The sequence below is a fragment of the Tursiops truncatus genome, chromosome 3 (assembly GCF_011762595.2).
Source record: "Tursiops truncatus isolate mTurTru1 chromosome 3, mTurTru1.mat.Y, whole genome shotgun sequence".
Lineage (NCBI taxonomy): Eukaryota > Metazoa > Chordata > Mammalia > Artiodactyla > Delphinidae > Tursiops > Tursiops truncatus.
The window spans coordinates 155,801,536-155,820,313 of NC_047036.1; the positions used below are offsets into that span (position 1 = coordinate 155,801,536).

At 48.3% G+C, this 18,778-nt stretch overlaps 1 protein-coding gene across 1 annotated transcript in view; it reads right to left on the reverse strand.

The window, feature by feature from the left end:
• Positions 1 to 327: 327 nt before the first annotated feature.
• Positions 328 to 18,778, reverse strand: part of RNF187 (ring finger protein 187) — a 33,129-nt gene continuing 14,678 nt past the window's right edge. The window contains exons 2-5 of the mRNA XM_033855087.1: positions 3,112 to 3,812; positions 1,658 to 1,750; positions 1,250 to 1,471; positions 328 to 659 (exon numbers count right to left, since the gene is read on the reverse strand). Coding sequence (XP_033710978.1) covers positions 657 to 659; positions 1,250 to 1,471; positions 1,658 to 1,750; positions 3,112 to 3,812 — 1,019 coding nt within the window. The 3' untranslated portion in view covers positions 328 to 656. The remainder of the gene's footprint in view (positions 660 to 1,249; positions 1,472 to 1,657; positions 1,751 to 3,111; positions 3,813 to 18,778) is intronic.

Here is an 18,778-nt window from a genome sequence, read left to right on the forward strand (position 1 = left end):
TTTCTGTGGATAGACCTCAAGCTGTAGGTGTAGGTTTGTGCAACATATGCTGTTGGAGGACCGCAAGCAGAGGTGACAGGTCTGATCTGCCCGCCCTCCCCACCCAGGCACCCTGAACACTCCTTTCCCTTGACACTCACCCCAAATTTAACCTTAACTGCTATGCCCAATGCATGGGTGGGGGTCTGTGGGCCTGGGTGTGCATGTCTGGTGGAGCAGTCCCGTTACAGGCTACATTTAAATGGGGCAGGTGTCAGGTCTGGACAGCCCAGGCCTCCTGGAGATGACGACCACAGCTCATGGAGACCCCGGCAAATCTGACAAGACTTGGGGCAGCGAAAAGAACTTTATGGAGTTGGGATACACTTAGGTTAACTTACCCCCAATACAGATCTCTACAGTGAGATGTTTATAGCCTAGAAACATGAACACCTAGAGGAAAAGGGAACACAAACACTCTTCTGAGGAGCACTGTCTTCAGCAACTCAAGGTGGGCACTTAGAGTTCGCAGCCCACATCTACACCTAGGAGAAGACACTCAGGGTTGGGGTGTCTTGAAGGATGACAGGGGGGTCCAGAAGGAGGCGGATGGAGGAGCTGCTTCAGGCCAGGGATGGAACGAGCTTCCTCTGCCCGGTGCCTGGGCAAGCAGCACATCACTGCATGGGAAGAGAGAGAAGGAGTGAGGGAGCTTCTATCCTGGAAGCCAGGTGACTGGAGAACCCAGCCCCACCAGACCCACACGTCTCCTCACCCACAGTCACCACCCACTTGGAGCTGATTAACCAGTATTGCCAGAAGTGAAATGACACCTCTCAGCTCAGAGGAGGTAAGACAGAGGCTGCTGGCTCCCGGCTCAGACTCAGGGTTGCAAAGAGCCCAGAATCTCCAGATTTAGGCAAAGCCTCAGGGCACAGTGTAAAGGACATTCAGGATGAGGGCATGGCAACCACCATCCTCGCCAGGATCCCTGCCTCTCCTGACCTCAGAGCCATCTCCTACGTGTAGAGCCCCAGGACAGGGCAGGGGCCCAGTGCTTCAATATCGGGATGCAAGTCCCCCCTCTCTGCAAATGTTTCTTCCCACATGGAAGCTGGAGAGTCTCCTGGATTACTCATTCCTGAAATTCAGCCCCAAATGGAAGCCAGGCAGCGGTCTAAAGGCTTCTCTCTTGGTAAGCTACCACCTTGCTAATTCTTGAATCTGTGCCCGCTCTGCACTCCCCTGGCCACCAGGACAGGGTGCCCACCTGGAGCAGCATACTGAGGCCCAGGTTGCGGTGCCTCCTCTCCAGCTCCGACACAGCCTGCAGCAGGGACCTGAACCTCTCCGCTGGGTCCTCATCCTCGTCGTCCAGGGACCCTTCCTCTTTCTCTGCTTCCTGCAGGAAGCGCCCCTCCTCCTCAGCAAAGAAGGCCCGAAGCTTCTTGTAGTCAGTCAGGGCCTTCTTCCTCCGGTCCATCACATGTCCCTACAGGATGGGTGGGTGGCAGGGAGGGATACCCGTGTCCTCGGGCTACCCCGAGACACCGCCCCCCACCGCCCCACAACCGACCACCTCAAGGGAGGAGAGTCCCCTGACCGCCCTGCCAAATAGGGTCAGGGGTACACAGCCACGTTTCCTTGTTCACATGGACTCCAACCCCACCCCACTTGCCTTCCACACAGCAGCGGCGGACTCAGCCTGGCCATGCAGGTCCCGAGCATCGTTCAGATCTTTCCTCATGATCTCCACAGATCCCTTGTTCTCCTGGAAAGAGATGCTGGTTATGGGGTGTGTGGCCACTTCTGAAGGTCTGGGGCCCACCTAAGCCCAGTCCAGAGGGACAGTGCACCACCAGAATCCCCTGACGGTCCAGAGGCCTCAGTTCATGGTCTTGGCCCACCAGACACCTCAAAACCCTGCAGGCACCAGAGAGGGTGGTCTTAGTGACCCACTATGCTCTCTCCAGGCTGAGAGAAATATTTGTGCTAAGAATCCAACAGGGTAACTGTAGACAAGACCATCCATTGGGGTCCCTAGTGTTACTGTCCCCAGCGTAGGGATGGAGGGTGGTCTCTTTGGGGTGAGGATGGCCACACCCAGGGCCTGCCCAGCTCCATGCACTGACTGGATAGGTGGGGTCCTTCACCAGGAGGAAAGACCACCACCAGTCCCCTGGCCACATGCTCTAGCCCCAAGCAAGCCCCTGGATGCTACACTCCACTGTTTACCCAGGAGACCCCAGGACCCAACCCCTGACACATGTACCCTCAAACGTGCTACTCTCTCCCCTCTGGTGGGCAGAGACCACACTGTTTCCACTCCAGGGGCCTGGCTGTCTTTATTCTCTAAGAAATAAAGTTGAGCCCACCACACACACAGCGGGTCCCTGGGATCCCCAGACCCCAGCTGTGACTAGACTCTCCGATGGCAGGTTCCGACCCAGAATCAAGTGCCACATGTAACGGATGAAAGCACAGTGGAAAAGGTTCCAGAACAAAGTAGGTTAAGGGACTCGAGAGAAGACGGAATGGGAGGGGGGCGCACAGGACTCCAGAGGGGCCGATAGCCTCAGGCCCCGTCCCCTAAGAGGGGACTTTGCTCGTGGGGTCAGGGCTACCATAGCGTGACGTCACGCCAGGGGCAGGGCAGTAACACAAAAGGGGCAAGGCATGGGGGCGGGGCCCACAGCAGGACTGTCTGCCCCTGCGGGGTGGGGCAGGCCAGTACAACACTGAGAAGGCGGCAGGGGCATCCTGGGGGGAAGCGGGGGACGATGGGGAGAAAGGGCACTGTCCAGGGATGGGGAAAGGGGGACTGGATACCTTCCGAAGGTAGGGTAGTGGAGAGGAAGCAACTTCTGGGGGTAGGGAATGGGGGAACAAGGCACCGTCCAGGGATGGGAGAAAGGGTTCTGCGCACCGTACAGAGGAAGGAAGCAAAAGGGACAGGGCAACAACTGGGGTATTGGGGGGGGGGGTGTCAGAGCACCGTCCAAAAGATGGAGATTGGGGCCCAGGGCGCCATCCGGATAATACGGAGGGGGAACAGGGCGCAGTCTGGGGATGGGAAGGGGGACAGGGCACCCTCCGGGGAAGGGCAGCGCATGGGACGCCGCCCGCGCGCACCTTGCCGCGCAGCGCCTTCCTCCAGCGGGGCTCCCACTCGGGCGGCTCGGGCCCCGCGGCCATGCGGCAAGCGGCGCACAGCGGGCCCCCGTCGGCTCGGCACAGCAGCTGCAGCGCCGCCTCAGAGGCCGGGCCGTCGCGCGCGGGCGCCGCGGCAGCCTCCTCGAGCGCCAGCAGGCGGCGGCTGAGCGGCGGGCGGCCGGGCTCCACAGCGCGCTGCCAGCAGTCGTCGGCGCACTCGGGACACGGGAAGGGCCCGTCCTCCTCCGCCCAGAATCGCACCACGCACGCCCGGCAGAAGCGATGGCCGCAGTCGGCGCGCACCGGCTCGCGAGGCGCGCGCTGGCACAGGGCGCAGGCGGCCTCGGCTGGGCCCGCGGGAAGCGCCAGGGCAGCGGCGGCGGGGCCCTCGAGGAGGGCGCAGACAGGGACGCGGACCGGGGAGCACAGGTGGCTGGGCTGGCGAGGCCGGAGACACGGGGGAAAGCCGGGGACCGGGACGCAGGAAAAGCGCGGCCGGAGAGCCGGGGACGGGGATGTGCGGACGGGGATGGAGAGCAGGGACGAAGGACAAGAATGGCGACTGGGATAGCTGGGCGCCCGGCGCAGGGTCCTGGCAGGCGTGTGCTCCACGCAGGGTCCTGGCAGTGGTGTACTCCAGTCTCCCGGGTCCTGACAGGCCGCTACACTCCGCCTGGGTCCTGGCAGCGATGTACACTCTCTCCGCCCCCCCGCCCCGCCCAGCTAACAGTGACGCGCTTCAGCCTCCCGCCCGCGGGCCGACCCACGTCCTTGCACGCTGAAATCTTACAGGGATTGTCACTTCTCCCATAAGTGACTCGTGTGCGAAAGGGAAACAGTTTTATTTGAAAAGTCCATTTTAAACGTCTTTTTTGTAAGCTGCTAGGACCTGAGCTGCAAGCACCTCCTCCGGGCGCAACGCCCACGCGGGGTGGGGACTGGGCTGGAATACGGCCTGCGTGGGACGCTTCCTGGGCACCCTCCCACGTGAAATCGTTCTGTATGCACCGAACCGCGTGTGCCTTCCCCGCGTGCGTAGGTCCGGCGTGGACTCTCAGAGGAACACGTCTTGTGAGGGCCACCCCACGTGGGTGGCCAACGTCCTACCTGGAGCCCAGGCTTTAGGTCCCCAGTTCGCCCCTGAGCCTCAGGCACGGGGAATCCAGCGGCGAGGAAACTCATTGATTCAGAGTGAAGACTTGTGATAAGACCCAGGGCTACCAGTCTCCAGGTCCATACCAGGAAATTCGTTAGCATTTCTTTAAAGACAAAAAAGGTTTAGGGAAGGAGCGGTCTGGTGGTTTGTTTTTGGTTTTTTGTTGTTTTAACCAAGCACTTGGTTTTAAAAAAATGCAATTTTTAATTTTTTAGAAGTGAATCTGGGGCTTCCCTGGTGGCGCAGTGGTTGAGAGTCCTCCTGCCGATGCAGGGGACACGGGTTCGTGCCCCGCCGCGAAGATCCCACAAGCCGCGGAGCGGCTAGACCCGTGAGCCATGGCCGCTGAGCCTGCGCGTCCGTAGCCTGTGCTCCGCAACGGGAGAGGCCACAACAGTGAGAGGCCCGCGTACCGCAAAAAAAAGAAAAAAAAAAAGTGAATCTGTTATTCCGCATAAGTGCAAAATCTTTCTAGGTATTGCTCTTTGGTTTTGTGGGGACTTTTTTTGTTTTTTTTTAAATCTGATGTTGACTTAACAAAAAACACGTAAAAGTTAAGTTTTATTCAGGCACCTTACTGAGGCCTGTAGCCAGGAAATAGCTGTTGACTGAAGAAAATGCACAACCTAAACGTTGAGGGTTATATTTTATTTGGCAGACTTGCTAAGGACCTCAGCCAGGAAGAGAGCCTCTCAGGAGCCAGGTATTATAGGAGTTTTGGCAACAAAAACCAGGTTTGGAACAACAAAAGATTACTGTTGAAGAAAACCGGGGGCTTCCCTGGTGGCGCACTGGTTGAGAGTCCGCCTGCCGATGTAGGGGACAGGGGTTCATGCCCCAGTCCGGGAAGATCCCACATGACGCGGAGCGGCCGGGCCGTGAGCCATGGCCGCTGAGCCTGCGCGTCCGGAGCCTGTGCTCCGCAACGGGAGAGGCCACAGCAGTGAGAGGCCCGCGTATCGCAAAACAAACAAACAAACAAAAAAACCAGACATCTTAAATTAATGAATTTAGTGCTTTTTTTTTAATGTATGGGAAGATACAATAGTCTGGGCTTATTGGAATCATTCCTTTGATAGGGACCTTAACCATCTAGGGCCAGTACCCTGTTTTTCTCCTTTCTGAATCCCCTCAGGGTGCACAGTTGGGGTGGCTGTGGTGCCACAACATCCTTTGTTTACTAATAAGGCAAGCTGGTTGTCTTTATCCACACAGCCTCTCCTTACCTCTGAAGGGACTGGTCCAAAGAGGTAGTGGAGGAGCCAGTATATATTAGAATTGTTTTGGCTGGGAAATACTTGTAGTCAAGCATACATTTTGATAAAAGATTACTGCTAATCACAAGGAACAGATAATCTCAAGTTACTGATTTTAGTGCTTTTCTATCTTTGGGAAGAATCAAGAATATGGGGTCATTGAAAGTATTCCTTAGATATGCATTTTAACTGTCTGGGGGCCTGGTAAATCCAAAGTGCAGAATGTTTCATCATTTTTTCCCCCATCTTGAATTCCCCTCAGGGCACACTGTCAGTGGGCGACTGTAGTGGGTTGCAACTTACCTCTTTCTATAACAGGGTGATGAGTGACACTCTATTCTCTTTGTTTACACTGGCATAGACTTGAAAATGCACTAAATGAGCGGTTAGAAGTGTGACTGGAAAACAGGTTAGTTCTGTGGAGCAATTGTTAGAAGGAGGAAAGCACTTCAGGCCGAGCCTAGCTGATTTGTTGGGTAGACTAGGAACACAGTGGAGAGAAAAGTGGGGGAAAAGAAAAAGAAAATCAATGAGCAAAGGCCATGATAATTCAGTGAGTGTGAAAAATAATCAGGCACAACCATTAAAGGCAAATAACCAAACTAGGAAGATGTCAGCCACAAATATACAAAGAGTTCATACAATTTGGAACTGAAAAGTACAACGGAAAAATACCCCCTGCCCCATGGAATTTGTCAGCTCACAGAGAAAATGCAAATGCTGAATAGACATGAGAAAAAATACACACTCTAACCAGTTACCAAGAAATAGAAACATAAAGTGAGACCTTTTTTTTTCACTATTAAGTTGGGAGACACTGTTACTAAACCAAACCTGGGTCCATTCATCCATGTCACAGCAAAGCCAATCAGTCTGCTGACACTGAGTTGTGGTGAAGGAAAGTATGCAGGGTGCCAAGCAAGGAGAATGGGCAGCTCATGCTCAAAAAGCCCAAACTCCCCAGTGGATTTTAGGGAAAGGTTTTTAAAGGCAGCATTTGGGGTAAGCAGCTGGGGGACTTTCTTCTGACTGGCTGGTGATGAGATAACAAGGGGATATTTCAGAAATCCTAAACATCTGGTTCCAACACTGGTTCCAACCAGTCTTGGGTCTACCTGCTTGTCAGCATGTAGTCACCATCCTCCACCTGGGTGGGGGTCTTAGTTTCTGCAGAACAACTCAAGAATTTGCATCAGATTATTATTATGTCCCTTGAGGAGGAAATAGGACTCTGTTTTATTGCTGAACTATTTTTCAAGCTCTCTTGCTTAATGCTTTTCCTTTGTTTCTGCATTCCATCACTTCCCTAATTAGAGCCTGAGTCTGCTCCTCCAAACTCAGGGAAGGCCTAGGACACTAATGCCTTTTTCTACAAACAAGGAATGGGGGATATGGAGGGGATTTTGTACCTGGGAAGTCCCTCCTGCTGGGTTTCAACCAAAAAAAACCTGATTTTGCAGATATTGCTTCTGGGAGACAATGTAGCAGTATGTGTTAAGGATCTTCAGATTTTTCATAACCTTTGGAATTCCTTTTCTCAAAATATGTTCTATAAAAATAACCCAAAGTGGAAATAAATCGTCATTTGGTTTGGTCTGGAGAAGTGTTTGTCATATCACTATTTGGGAGGGGGGGAAGCTTAAAGTCCAATAATAGGGGAATGACTCAGCAAATTATAGCAGCCATCAATTTGAAGATGTATGCATGAAAGATTTTTGGAAATGAGGAATGACAAACATTGTTAGAACCCATCCATGACCTGCTCCCAACTCCAATGTGTGGATTTTTCCCCACAACAGGCAATTCTCTGTGTTTACAATTTAACTTAATTTTGACACTCCTGGAGATAGCATCAAACCCCACAGGTTAAGCGCTCAGTGATACAAGACTGCCCCCCTGCAACTTCAGTTGCCACTCACAAATCCAAGCATCACCTGTGATACTATAGTATCACAAATGTCTATAGACCAGAGGGTCTCATCACAGTATCACACTATCCTTCGTTAAGACCAGCAGAATCAAAATTGTGTTGTGCAGAATTCCCATTTTCCAAGACAGACTCAAACTGGCATTTTCCCTCCAGCTTCCTTTGTACCCTCCAGGAGAGAGACAAGGAATGGGAGAAGAGAGGGCAAAAGAAAAGATGTGCATTCTCTCCCTCATCTGCTTCTTGAACCATCCAGAGAACTGAAGACTCCCACTTTCAGGTCAGAGGCAGAATAAGAGTGGGTGATGGTCTGAATTATTGCTCAGAATAACATTTCATAAATACCACCGATACAGTAGGACACTTGGCAGGCTCTGAGCATCTTGATGCTGACATCAAAGACATCAAAGAACTAAATAAGGGACTTCCCTGGTGGCGCAGTGGTTAAGAATCTACCTGCCAATGCAGCGGACATGGGTTCAATCCCTGGTCTGGGAAGATCCCACATGCCATGGAGCAACTAAGGCTGAGCGCCACAACTACTGGGCCTGTGCTGTAGAGCCCACGAGCCACAACTACAGAGCCCCTGTGCCACAACTACTGAAGCCCACGGACCTAGAGCCCGTGCTCTGCAACGAAGAGTAGCCCCTGCCTGCCGCAACTAGAGAAAGCCTGCATGCAGCAATGAAGACCCAACGCAGCTGAAAATAAATAAATTAATTAATTAATTAATTTTAAAAACCCCAAAGCTTTATTTTAAAAAAAGAACTAAATAAGAGAATGCCTCACCATGAAAGGGCAGAATTCCCGGTTTTGCTGGTTCTGAACCATATTCCATATTTCTCAATATTGTATTTTAAATAGGTTAGTATAAAGTTTTGAGATTAAATTAGTAACAATGAAAAAATTTGAATATTTTCTATAAGTGTGACAAAGTAGTTTTTTTTTTTTAAGGTAACAAAAAAATAGACCACTAGAAGAGAAATAAAGGATTCTAAGGGTAGCAGAATATACTACCCCAAAATGTGTCACTTTGGCATAAAGATTATTTTGAGCTGGAGGCAAATGAGGATCAACAGTTGCAGAAAGATGCCTTCCCAGAGTTTCCTTAACTGACTAAAAGCAGAAACTTCTGAAAAATGAAAACCGCCATAAGTGCCCTCTCGGGGAAGTCTTCTGGCTGTGAAGATGATGGAAAGTCAGGGCCAAGATGGACCTGCACTAATGACACTTGTCTTCCATTGGTTTCCCCCCAAATATTTACCTTCCCATAGCTTGACACCCCTGGAAGCCTAAAACCCTTTTCCTTTCTCTTGTCACTTCTCTACAGGTTTATTTGTTAAGATGCTGTATAAGCCCAAGTTCTAACCTGAGATTTCTTCCGTGTGATGTGCACCATATGCATTAATAAACTATTTTTCTCTTGTTGATCTGATGGGTTGTTTGTTTGTTTGTTTGTTTTTGTCAGTCTAATTATGGGGTCTCAGCCAATGAAACTAAGATGAGAAGAGAGAAAAGTTTTTCTCTCCTTAAGTTTTCATTAAAGGAAGTTGTAATCGCACATCAACCTAATGATTTGATGTGTGTTTTATTGCATTTCGAGTTACCCTATTTTAAGTTCTGTTTTCACAAACCAAACAAAAGGGGATGGTAAAGAGATCTTCAACTACGGGTGTAGGAGAAATGATTGAAGAGCTGAGGGTGTTGAGGTTAAGAAGATACAACTCTGGAAATTTCATGTCTGGCATGTGGAAAAAGAATAGAAAGCAATTTTTATTTCTCAGAAAAGACAGAAATAGGACTAAGAAATACAACTTACTAGGAGGCAAATTTGAAGTCGTTATGTTTATGATATTGTGATGTATAATAAGAAATATATATTTGGCCTTCCTCCCTATTCCTAGCACAGAGCTCCTAAAACCCTGGGAATTTCCTAAGTGATGAGAATCATAAAGTTGTCCTGATATTCAAAACGAACCTCTGTCAGTGACATCACGGTTTGTGTTAATGAGGTAACTTTTGGAAAGTTCTTGAGGATGGGAGGAGGTTGCCAGGGGAACCAATCTAGTAAGAGAGGGTTGGAAGTTTTAGTCCCACCCTCCATAAAAACCCAGAAGGATGGGGTTTGGAGAGCTTCCAGGTCGATGAACACCTGGAGATTTGGAGAGGGTGGCATGCCCAGAGAGGGCATGGAAGCTCTGTGCCCTTTCCCCATACCTTGCCCTGTGCATCTCTTGTACCTGGCTGTTCCCAAGTTATATCCTTTTATGATAAACTGGTGATTAGTAAGTAACATGTTTCTCAGAGTTCTGTGAACTGCTCTAGCAAAGTAATCAAACCCAAGGAGGAAGACAAGGAAACTTCTGATCTATAGTGGGGTCAGTCAGAAGCACAGGTGACAACCTGAACTTTCAATTGGAGTCTGAATTGGGGACAGGCTTGTAGAACTGAGCCCTTAACCTGTGAGACTTGATGCTATCTCCAGTTAGGTAGTGACAGAATTGAGTTAACTGCCTGTGAGAAAAACACAAACATCAGAATTGATGTCGGATTTGGAATGATATTCCTCCAAATTTTCCATGTTCTAATGAAAAAAAAAAATCACAGAGTGTTAAAGCTGAGATTGGTGTTCAGGATGGTTCAGTCCATCCCATGTCTGACCTAAAGAGGCTGAAAGCCACACACGTCAGGGTGGTACCTCCACAAAACTACCAGACTGCCTTAAATAAGGACTCTTTCATATTTTCATTTGTATTTTTCTGCTTCAAAGAAAATTATTGTCTCATTTTAGAACTGAAGAGGGAAAAAAATCAGGATGGGGTATTTGTTGGTTTCCAACAAATTAAACGTATTGAAAGGAAAAAGGTGAGTGGCAAATATAAATTGCAATTATGGTATTATCTGTGAGAATAGTTTTCCAGACTTTTCTAGATTTTCATAATAATATGCTTGAAAACTTGTTTCTAAACATGTATTTATTCCTGATACATTTAAAGCTGTATCCACTCTAAAGTACAGCTAAGCTCTATCACATATATTCTTTTAGGTGGTATTTCTTTTTATTAGGATCTAAATATTTTTAATTCCCCATATGATCTCTTTTTTAACCCAGATATTATCTAGCTATATATTACTTAGTTTCCAAATATACAGAATTTGTAACTACAATTTGGTTAATAATTTATACTTTACTACACTACAGATGTAGAACACAAGAGTTTGGAATTTAATGAGCTCTCCTCTATGACTGAATGGATGGGTTATTTTTGCAAATGGTCCCTGTGTGCTCAAAAGGAAAGTGGGTCCTCTGCTTGCTGGTTATAGTTCCAAAATCTTGAGGTTATTAATTGTGTTATTGAGCTCTTCAATATCACTGCTTGGTGGGCTTCCCTGAGGGCGCAGTGGTTAAAAATCCACCTGCCAATGCAGGGGACACGGGTTTGAGCCCTGGTCCAGGAAGATCCCACATACTGCAGAGCAACTAGACCCATACGCCACAACTACTGAGCCTGCACCCTAGAGCCCGCGAGCCACAACTACTGAGCCCGTGTGCCTAGAGCCCATGCTCTGCAACAAGAGAAGCCACCGCAATGAGAAGCCCACGCATCACAACAAAGATCAGCCCCTACCTGCTGCAACTAGAGAAAGCCCGCGTGCAGCAACGAATACCCAACACAGCCAAAAAGTAAATTAATTAATTAAAAAATATATATCACTGCTTAGTTTGTATTTGATTTCTCAGTGTCTGTGTGTGATAGGTGTTAAAAATCTGTGACAATGGTGATTTACCCATTTCCACATGGATTGCAATTAGCTGGTATTTTGAAGTGATATGAAGTGCATTTATGCTTAAGATGATTATGTTGACTTGATCTAGTGTTCACTGTATCAGAATGTAATGTCCATCTTTGTCATTTATGATCATTTTTACCTCAAATTATACTTTTTTTAGATCCTAAGATATAAACATGGTAGAAAATGAGAAATATCAGAAATACCTAGAAATCATTTATACTGAAATTACTACATCAAAATGCGTGGGACCCAAATAAGCCATACTTAAAGGAAAGGTTTCTTTAAGCTCATTTATGGGGGTGGAGGCTGGGGAGAGGAACTAACCATTTGTTAGGGATCGAATTGAGTCCAGCAAAAAGATGAAAAGAATTGTTGAAGTCTGTTAACCTGAAACAAATAGACTGTCAGTATCTCTCCAGCAAAGATGAGTTTATTCGGGATCAGCAGAGAATTGCAACTTGGGGTCTGCAACCATGGTGAGCCTCATGCAAATCCCCACATGGCAAGGGAAGGAGAACACTTTTATAGAGAGGAAAAGAAAGTTGGGAGGGCCACAGTAAACAAAGAGTTCTTGTCTTCATTGGCTGAGTCCTTGCCAGAAAAGAGGAGCATTCTTTCTTCTTCCTATTGGGCTCTGCTGTCATTGCAGCACATGAGAGCTCCCTCTTCTGGTCTCCAAACTCTATTTAGGAAACCCAGCAGGAGTCTGCGGGGCCTTCCCAGAGACAGACACCAGCTGACCCCTGTGTCCCCTGCCTCTTGTTTGTAAAAAAGCTTTAGCTTCCTAGGCCTCCCCCGACTCTCAAAGAACAAATTTAATCAGAGAAATGAGAAAATGCAGAAACAAAGGAAAACAGTTAAGCAAGACAAAATAATAGTTTAGCCATAAAACGAAGTCAAGAACCTTTAGTTCCTCCCCAAGTCCAGGTTGTCATCTATGCTTCCGAGCCACCGACTATAGATCAGAGGTTTTCATAACCTCCTCCTTGGGTTCCATTAATTTGCTAGAGTGGCTCACAGAATACAGAGAAACATTTTACCTACTACATCACTGGTTTATCATAAAAGCATATAACTTGGGAACAGCCAGGTGGAAGAGATGAATAGGGCAAGATATGGGGAAAGAGTACGGAGCTTTCATGCCCTCTCTGAGCAAACCACTCTCTCCAAATCTCTAGGTGTTCACTGACCTGGAAGCTCTCCAAACCCCATCCTTTTGAGTTTTTATGGAGGCTTCATTACATAGTCATGATTGATTAAATCATTGGCCATTGATAATGGATTCAACCTCTAGCCCCTCTCCCCTCCTGGGAGGTCAGGGTGGGACTGAAACTTCCAACCCCATCTCACTAGGTTGGTTCCCCTGGCAACCTGTGCCCATCCTCAAGGACTTTCCAAAAGTCACCTCATTAACACAGTCTGGTGTCATTGACAGAGGTTTATTTTGAATATCAAGATACCTTTATGATTCTCATCACTTAGGAAATTCCAAGGGTTTTAGGAGCTCTGAGCTATGAATAGGGAGAAAGACCAAATATATATTTCTTATTATACATAACAATACCACACCTTCAAAATATTTCCAGTACTTCATTAGACTTTTGTAAAAAGTGCACTGGAAAGCAGGTAAGCAAGGAAAATGGGCATAACAGGGAAGATATTTGGGAATATATGTAAATAAACAAGAGATGATCATTACACAGACCAATGATGGTAAGGAGCCTTGAGCTGTGAAGTATGATTAGTAACTTATTGTACAAATAGCAAAATATAAATAATAATTGAATATTGTACTATACACTTAAAATCTTTTGAGAGGGTAATTTCATGTGTTTTTTACCAAAATAAAATAAATAAATAAAATTTGGAATTTCTTCCTGGATTTTTTAAAATCTCAATTGCATTGTCCAAGCCTGTTCTTGCTTAACTAAAATAAGTCAAATGAATGACTACTCCCTTATCTCACGGGGTTCTCAAATCTAGGATGAAAAAAAATGGGCCAGTTTGCATCAGCTCAAGTAAATACCAGTGTAATACTTTAATAAAATGGCACAAGTAAATTTTCTAGGAAGTGAAATCTATTTCATCTTGATGCGTCAGGACCAAAAGTGACAGAAACTAATTTGAACCATAGAATTGAAAATGCAGGAGGTACCTTCCTTGGCTCCTCATCTCGGTCCACTAGGGTTGCTATCATACTATAGACTGGGTGGATTAAAAGCAACAGACACTTATTTCTCATAATCCTGGAGGCTGGGAGTTCAGCGTCAAGGTGCTGGAAAATTTGGGTTCTGGAGAGAGCCCACTTTCTGATTCATTGATTGATGACTTTTCACTGTGTCCTCAGATAACAGAAGGGGCAAGGGAGCGCTCTTTTATAAGGGCACTAATCCCATTCCTGACGGCACCACCCTCACGACCTAATTACCTCCCAAAGGCCCCACCTCCTAACACCATCACCCTGGGATTTCAACATGAAGTTTGGCGGGGAGTGCTATTCACACCACAGCACTCCTGAAAGGGTGTTGTGCCATCCAGCTCTCATCCAGCAGAGCTCTAATGGCCGAATGTCTTCAGGATATATGCCACGTCTTCTCTCCAAGCTCTTCCTTCTGGTGGAGTCCCCAGGCAGGTGTCTCCTATTGGCAGCCTTCAGCTTCTACTACAATCAATCTGAGCCTAGCAAACTGTGCTACTGTGATCTATAATAAGAAATATATATTTGGTCTTCCTCCTTCTCCTGGTACAGAGCTCCTGAAACCACTGGAATTTCCTATAATAAAAGCAATAAAGGTGTCATTTGTTCTGTTAATGAGGTGACTTTTGGAAAGGCCCTAAGGATGGGAGCTGGTTGCGAGGGGAACCAATCATGTAATCAAGGGATTGGAACTTGCAGTACCACCCCCTGACCTCCAGGGAGTGAAGAGGGGCTGGAGATTGAATCAGCTGCCAATGTCCAATAATTTAATCAATTATGCCTATGTAATGGAGGCTCCAAAACACCCAGAAGGACTGGTTCCAGGGAGCTTCTGGGTTGGTAGAAATTTGGGGAGAGTGGCACAAGCAGAGAGGGCATAAAGCTGGAGCCCTTTCCCCGGGCCTTGCCCTGTGCATCTCTTCCACCTGGCTGTTCCTGAGTTACGTCCTCTAATAGTAAACCAGTAATCTAGGAAGTGAAATGCTTCTCTGTGTTCTGTGAGCTGCTCTAGCAAATTAATCAAACCCAAGGAGGGGGTCATGGGAACCTCTGATTCGGTGGGACAGAAGCACAGAAGACAACTGGACTTGTCACTGGCATCTGAAGAGTGTGTGGTGGGGGGCAGTCTTGTCGGACTGAACCCTTAATCTGTGGGATCTGATGCTCTCTCCAGGTAGATGGTGTCAGAATTGAGTTGAATTGTAAGACACCCAGCTGGTGTTGCAGAATTGCTTGGTGGTATGGAGAACCAATCCCACCCCACGTTGGAATTGGAGTCAGAATCCTTTTGTAAACAAGAGTTCCTCTCTTCCAAATGCCTCAACCAACGCTTAGAGTTGGTGTCATGCTGGTCACTGAGATTGTCACCATGACCAGGGAAAGGGTCTGAGTGATCAAACCTCCTGTTCAGGGCTGGGACCAGCACCAGCCAGAGAAAGGCAGTAAATTCTGGGCAAGACCGACCACACGGAGCCACATATTAGCCAGGAGGCCAAGGGAAGAAAGAGAGGAGATGAGTAAGAGAACACTGGAAGGCCTATGAAGTCACCTGCTAGGCTGTGGAGTTGACGGGCTTGGAGATGACCTCACAACTCCAGGAGATAACCCAGGTGAGGAGAGACGGCTATCCATGCCCAGGAGCCAGGACCAGAGCCCATATCACTGCCAGGATGCTCCTGGAGAACATGCTAGCTGCAACCTCCACCCTCCAGGAGAAGGGAATAACTTTTGTAAAATTAATGATTAAACTTACAGATAGCAAATGTTGTTTCTTTTAATGCTCCAGTATTAAAAACAAACTTTGGACAATGTTTTAACGTTTTCAACTCAAAAATCATGTCAAAACTAATGACTCAATTTAATGTTTTAATTGCAAATATAGTGCTAACTTTTTTAGATATTTTAGTCAAAACTTTTAAATAATTCAATGTCCTAAAAATTCCAAATATCCCAATGATATTTCTAAGATTAAAGCAATATTAAGAATATTTCTAGGGGCTTGAGTCACTATATACAACTCATATAAAGTTATTCCATCATCCCAACCTAAGCAAATAGGAGTTTCTTTCCCAGGGCTCTGAAGGGAATGAACGATAGGGCACTGAAGGGAATGTTTCCTAGAGATCAGAAACAATTCACCAAGGAGCACCATGCCTTTCATATGTGAACTCACCAATCCAGAGCCCACACCCTAAGCATCTCCTCTCACATTCATGGGCAGGCCACTGTCCACCTGCCCTCATCACCCCAGGGCAGGTACCACACAACTAGGGACAGGCCCTATGCCCCGAGCCAGCTGAAATTACTCAAACCAGGCAATCCTGAGTCTGCTTGCCCTACTTTATCTTGCCTTTCCTGTAGAAAAAACAAGCGTCTTTCTCAAGATTTCCCCTCGCTCCCCCTGCTTCCTAGCAGACCCTGCTGTTTCTCAGTGTGGCCTGGCCCTGTGAGGTGTGTTGTGCCCCTGCTCTTGGGAACTGTGAGTATAACAGCTATCTTTTCAATGGCAGTCATGTCTTGATCTGTTGGCCTCACCATACCTGAATAACAACAGTAATAAGTTTTTTAATTGGCTGTATTTTAAAAGTGAGACAAAGCCAAGAGCAAGAGGCAGCAGTGGGAGACAAGTTCCTAATTATGGGTGGGCGTCAGTGGCTGTGTGCAGAGCCAGGGCTTACACAGAAGGGGAATGTGACCAGGTTCCGTAATGTCCCCACACTCAGATGCCGGGTTGCAAGGGAGGCTAAGAGTAAGTTTATCTGTCATTTTTCCAGGAGCAACAGCACCCAGCCCCTTTCTAGAATCTGAGGAAGTTGCAATAAGCATTAAAACTGCTTACTTCTAAGGCAAAACCAATTCTTGGTTGTGGAGAAACAAAGCCATGCAAATAAAGTGAATATCAATCTACAGGGGAAAGGTTGAGTTCAATAGAATGTATGCTGGGCAGCCAGGAGTTATGCAGTCACGGAAAAGATTTAGAGCTTTCCCAGAAAATCTGAAGGGAGGCCTTACGAAAGACTAGGTAAATCTATGCATATCAAAATCACATATTGTGAAACAATTACACAAAAACAATACCTGTATAACTAATAAAGAAGAATTCATGGAAAGTTGTTACTCTACATGGGGAAGGGAAGTGGAATGAGAAGCAGGGGGACAGGCAGGTGGTAGCATATGCCCTTTGATAAACCCATGCAGGTGTGGGTACCTGGAATAGGAGTTTAAAATAGCCAACCAAAGGCACCACCCAACACAGCCACTGGACACTGTACTCCCAGCCTGCCTGGAAAATCATTTTTCGAGCCCATTCCACATTGGAAAATATTACAGGAGGTTATTGCTTCTCTAGAAAAGAGAGCCTGCGCTTAGGTATGAGGACTTATTTGGTGTTCCAGCATAGGACTCTGGGAAGGATGCTGTACACAGAATCTAAGGCTGCAGACAACACCAAAAGAAGATGAGCCTGGGGTCTCGGGTCCTGACTCGAAGGAGTCTCTAAGGGAGACCTGGTGGTGAGCTCATTACCATAACCAGGCCTGTGATTGAAGAGTTCCAAACTCGAACCCATCATCCCCGCTCCGCTCCCCACCCCCCAGCTCTTCCCCTCCTAAAGTGTGGGAAAAGTTCCGTCCCTCCCAAAATTCTGGACAGTCCCCCTCCCCGCCAAGACAGCGAAAGAAAAGCCAAGGGCACCCGGAAAACCCCCACATGTCACTTGATACCGCGCGCGGGTGGCCTCAGAACAGCCAGTCGCTTTGCTAGCGTCTCCATTTCACGCCCAAGGACCCGGATGCGGCGCGCTCGATGAGGGTCCTTGGGCATGACCCGGACGCGACGGGCGGGGATGGTGCACAGGAGGGTGACCGCAGAGCCCCCACCCACCCAGGCCGTCCTGGCGCTGGGATCCTGCGCGACGGGGCTTCCCAGACACAGAAAGAGTAGCGCGCGGGAGGGCGCTGGGGCTCAGGGGCTGCAGCAGTGCAAGGGTGCGGGATACAGGGACGCGCGGACACAGGATTTCAAGGGTGCTAGATAGAGGAGCTCAAGGGCGTACGAGTGCCGCAGTGCCGGGACGCAAAGGGATGGCAAGCGGCACACACCGTGCAAAGACACAGATGGGAGGGAGGGTTGTGGAGGTGGAGGGGAACCTTCCCTGAAGAACCCGCTCCCGCCTACACTCTGGGGACTGCCCGCGCAGGATCAGAAAGAGCGGCAGCCTCCGGTATTTACCCGAAAGGGCTCATCTGGATTGGTTCAAACTCAATCTTGCCCGCCCCTCACGACAAACCTATTGGCTAAGGCGCCTCCTCGAGCTTTCCAAGGCTTTCTATTATTCCACCACCTCTGCTGCGTCCTTCAATTTGGCGTGTGAGTTTGCAATTTCCTGTATTTTATGCACATTTGTGCCTTAATGTTTTCACCCATGTCTTTGGATATTATCGTGATTTCCTGACGCGCTCGTAACACAGAAATGCTCCTGCTTTGGGGCGGGGGCTGGAGGGGTCGGGGGGGGAGGGGCTGGACAAAACCACCCAGACAAGCCCTGGGATGTCCCCTGTGTGTGTCACGGGTGAGGCCATCTGCCCACCCATCCCCCAGTCACCTTCCGTCACCTTCCCTTCGCCCCCACCCCGTCCATCTCCCAGGACCCTCCCTACACCCCTCATCGCGCAGCTTTCCTTTCTGTAAAACCCACCATTCCCATCCCTCCTCCTGCCCAGCTCCTGGCCTCCTCCGGACACCTCTCCCCACAGCCCCCAATGCCCCGCTCCACAGTCCTTCTCCCCCACCCCCTAGCTCTCCCTTCCCAGGTCCAGACTAGGTCTCCTGAAAATACCAGAAATATAAAATATAGCAATAAAAAATTATTGTCATAAAATCTCGTCTGTGTTTTCTGTATTTTCTTAATACTGCTGGAAGTTGCTAGATTCACTTTCAACACCCCTTAAGATCTTTTAATTAATGTAGTTAGATAGGAAGTAAGAGATAAACACTGTGTATGCATGGGGAGGGGTGACATTTCCCTGGAAGAACAAACAATTAGAGCCGCCCATGCACCGGTGCAGCTTCGAGCTGGCAGTGGGGAGGGGCTTGGGTGCCTGTGCCCACTGACCCCAGCCTTGCCTCTGACGCCTTCTGCGTCCCCACGGTCTATCCGGGTGTGACTGTCGCAGCTAAGAAGCCGATGGGCGAGCGTGCCCTGCCTCTGTGTGTCTGTGTGTCTGCGTGGGCGCTGAGATGGAAATGACATAGTCCGCAAGCTGTGCGTCCATTGCTGCTTCTCAGATCTCGTTTCGCGTTCCTATCTCACTTCT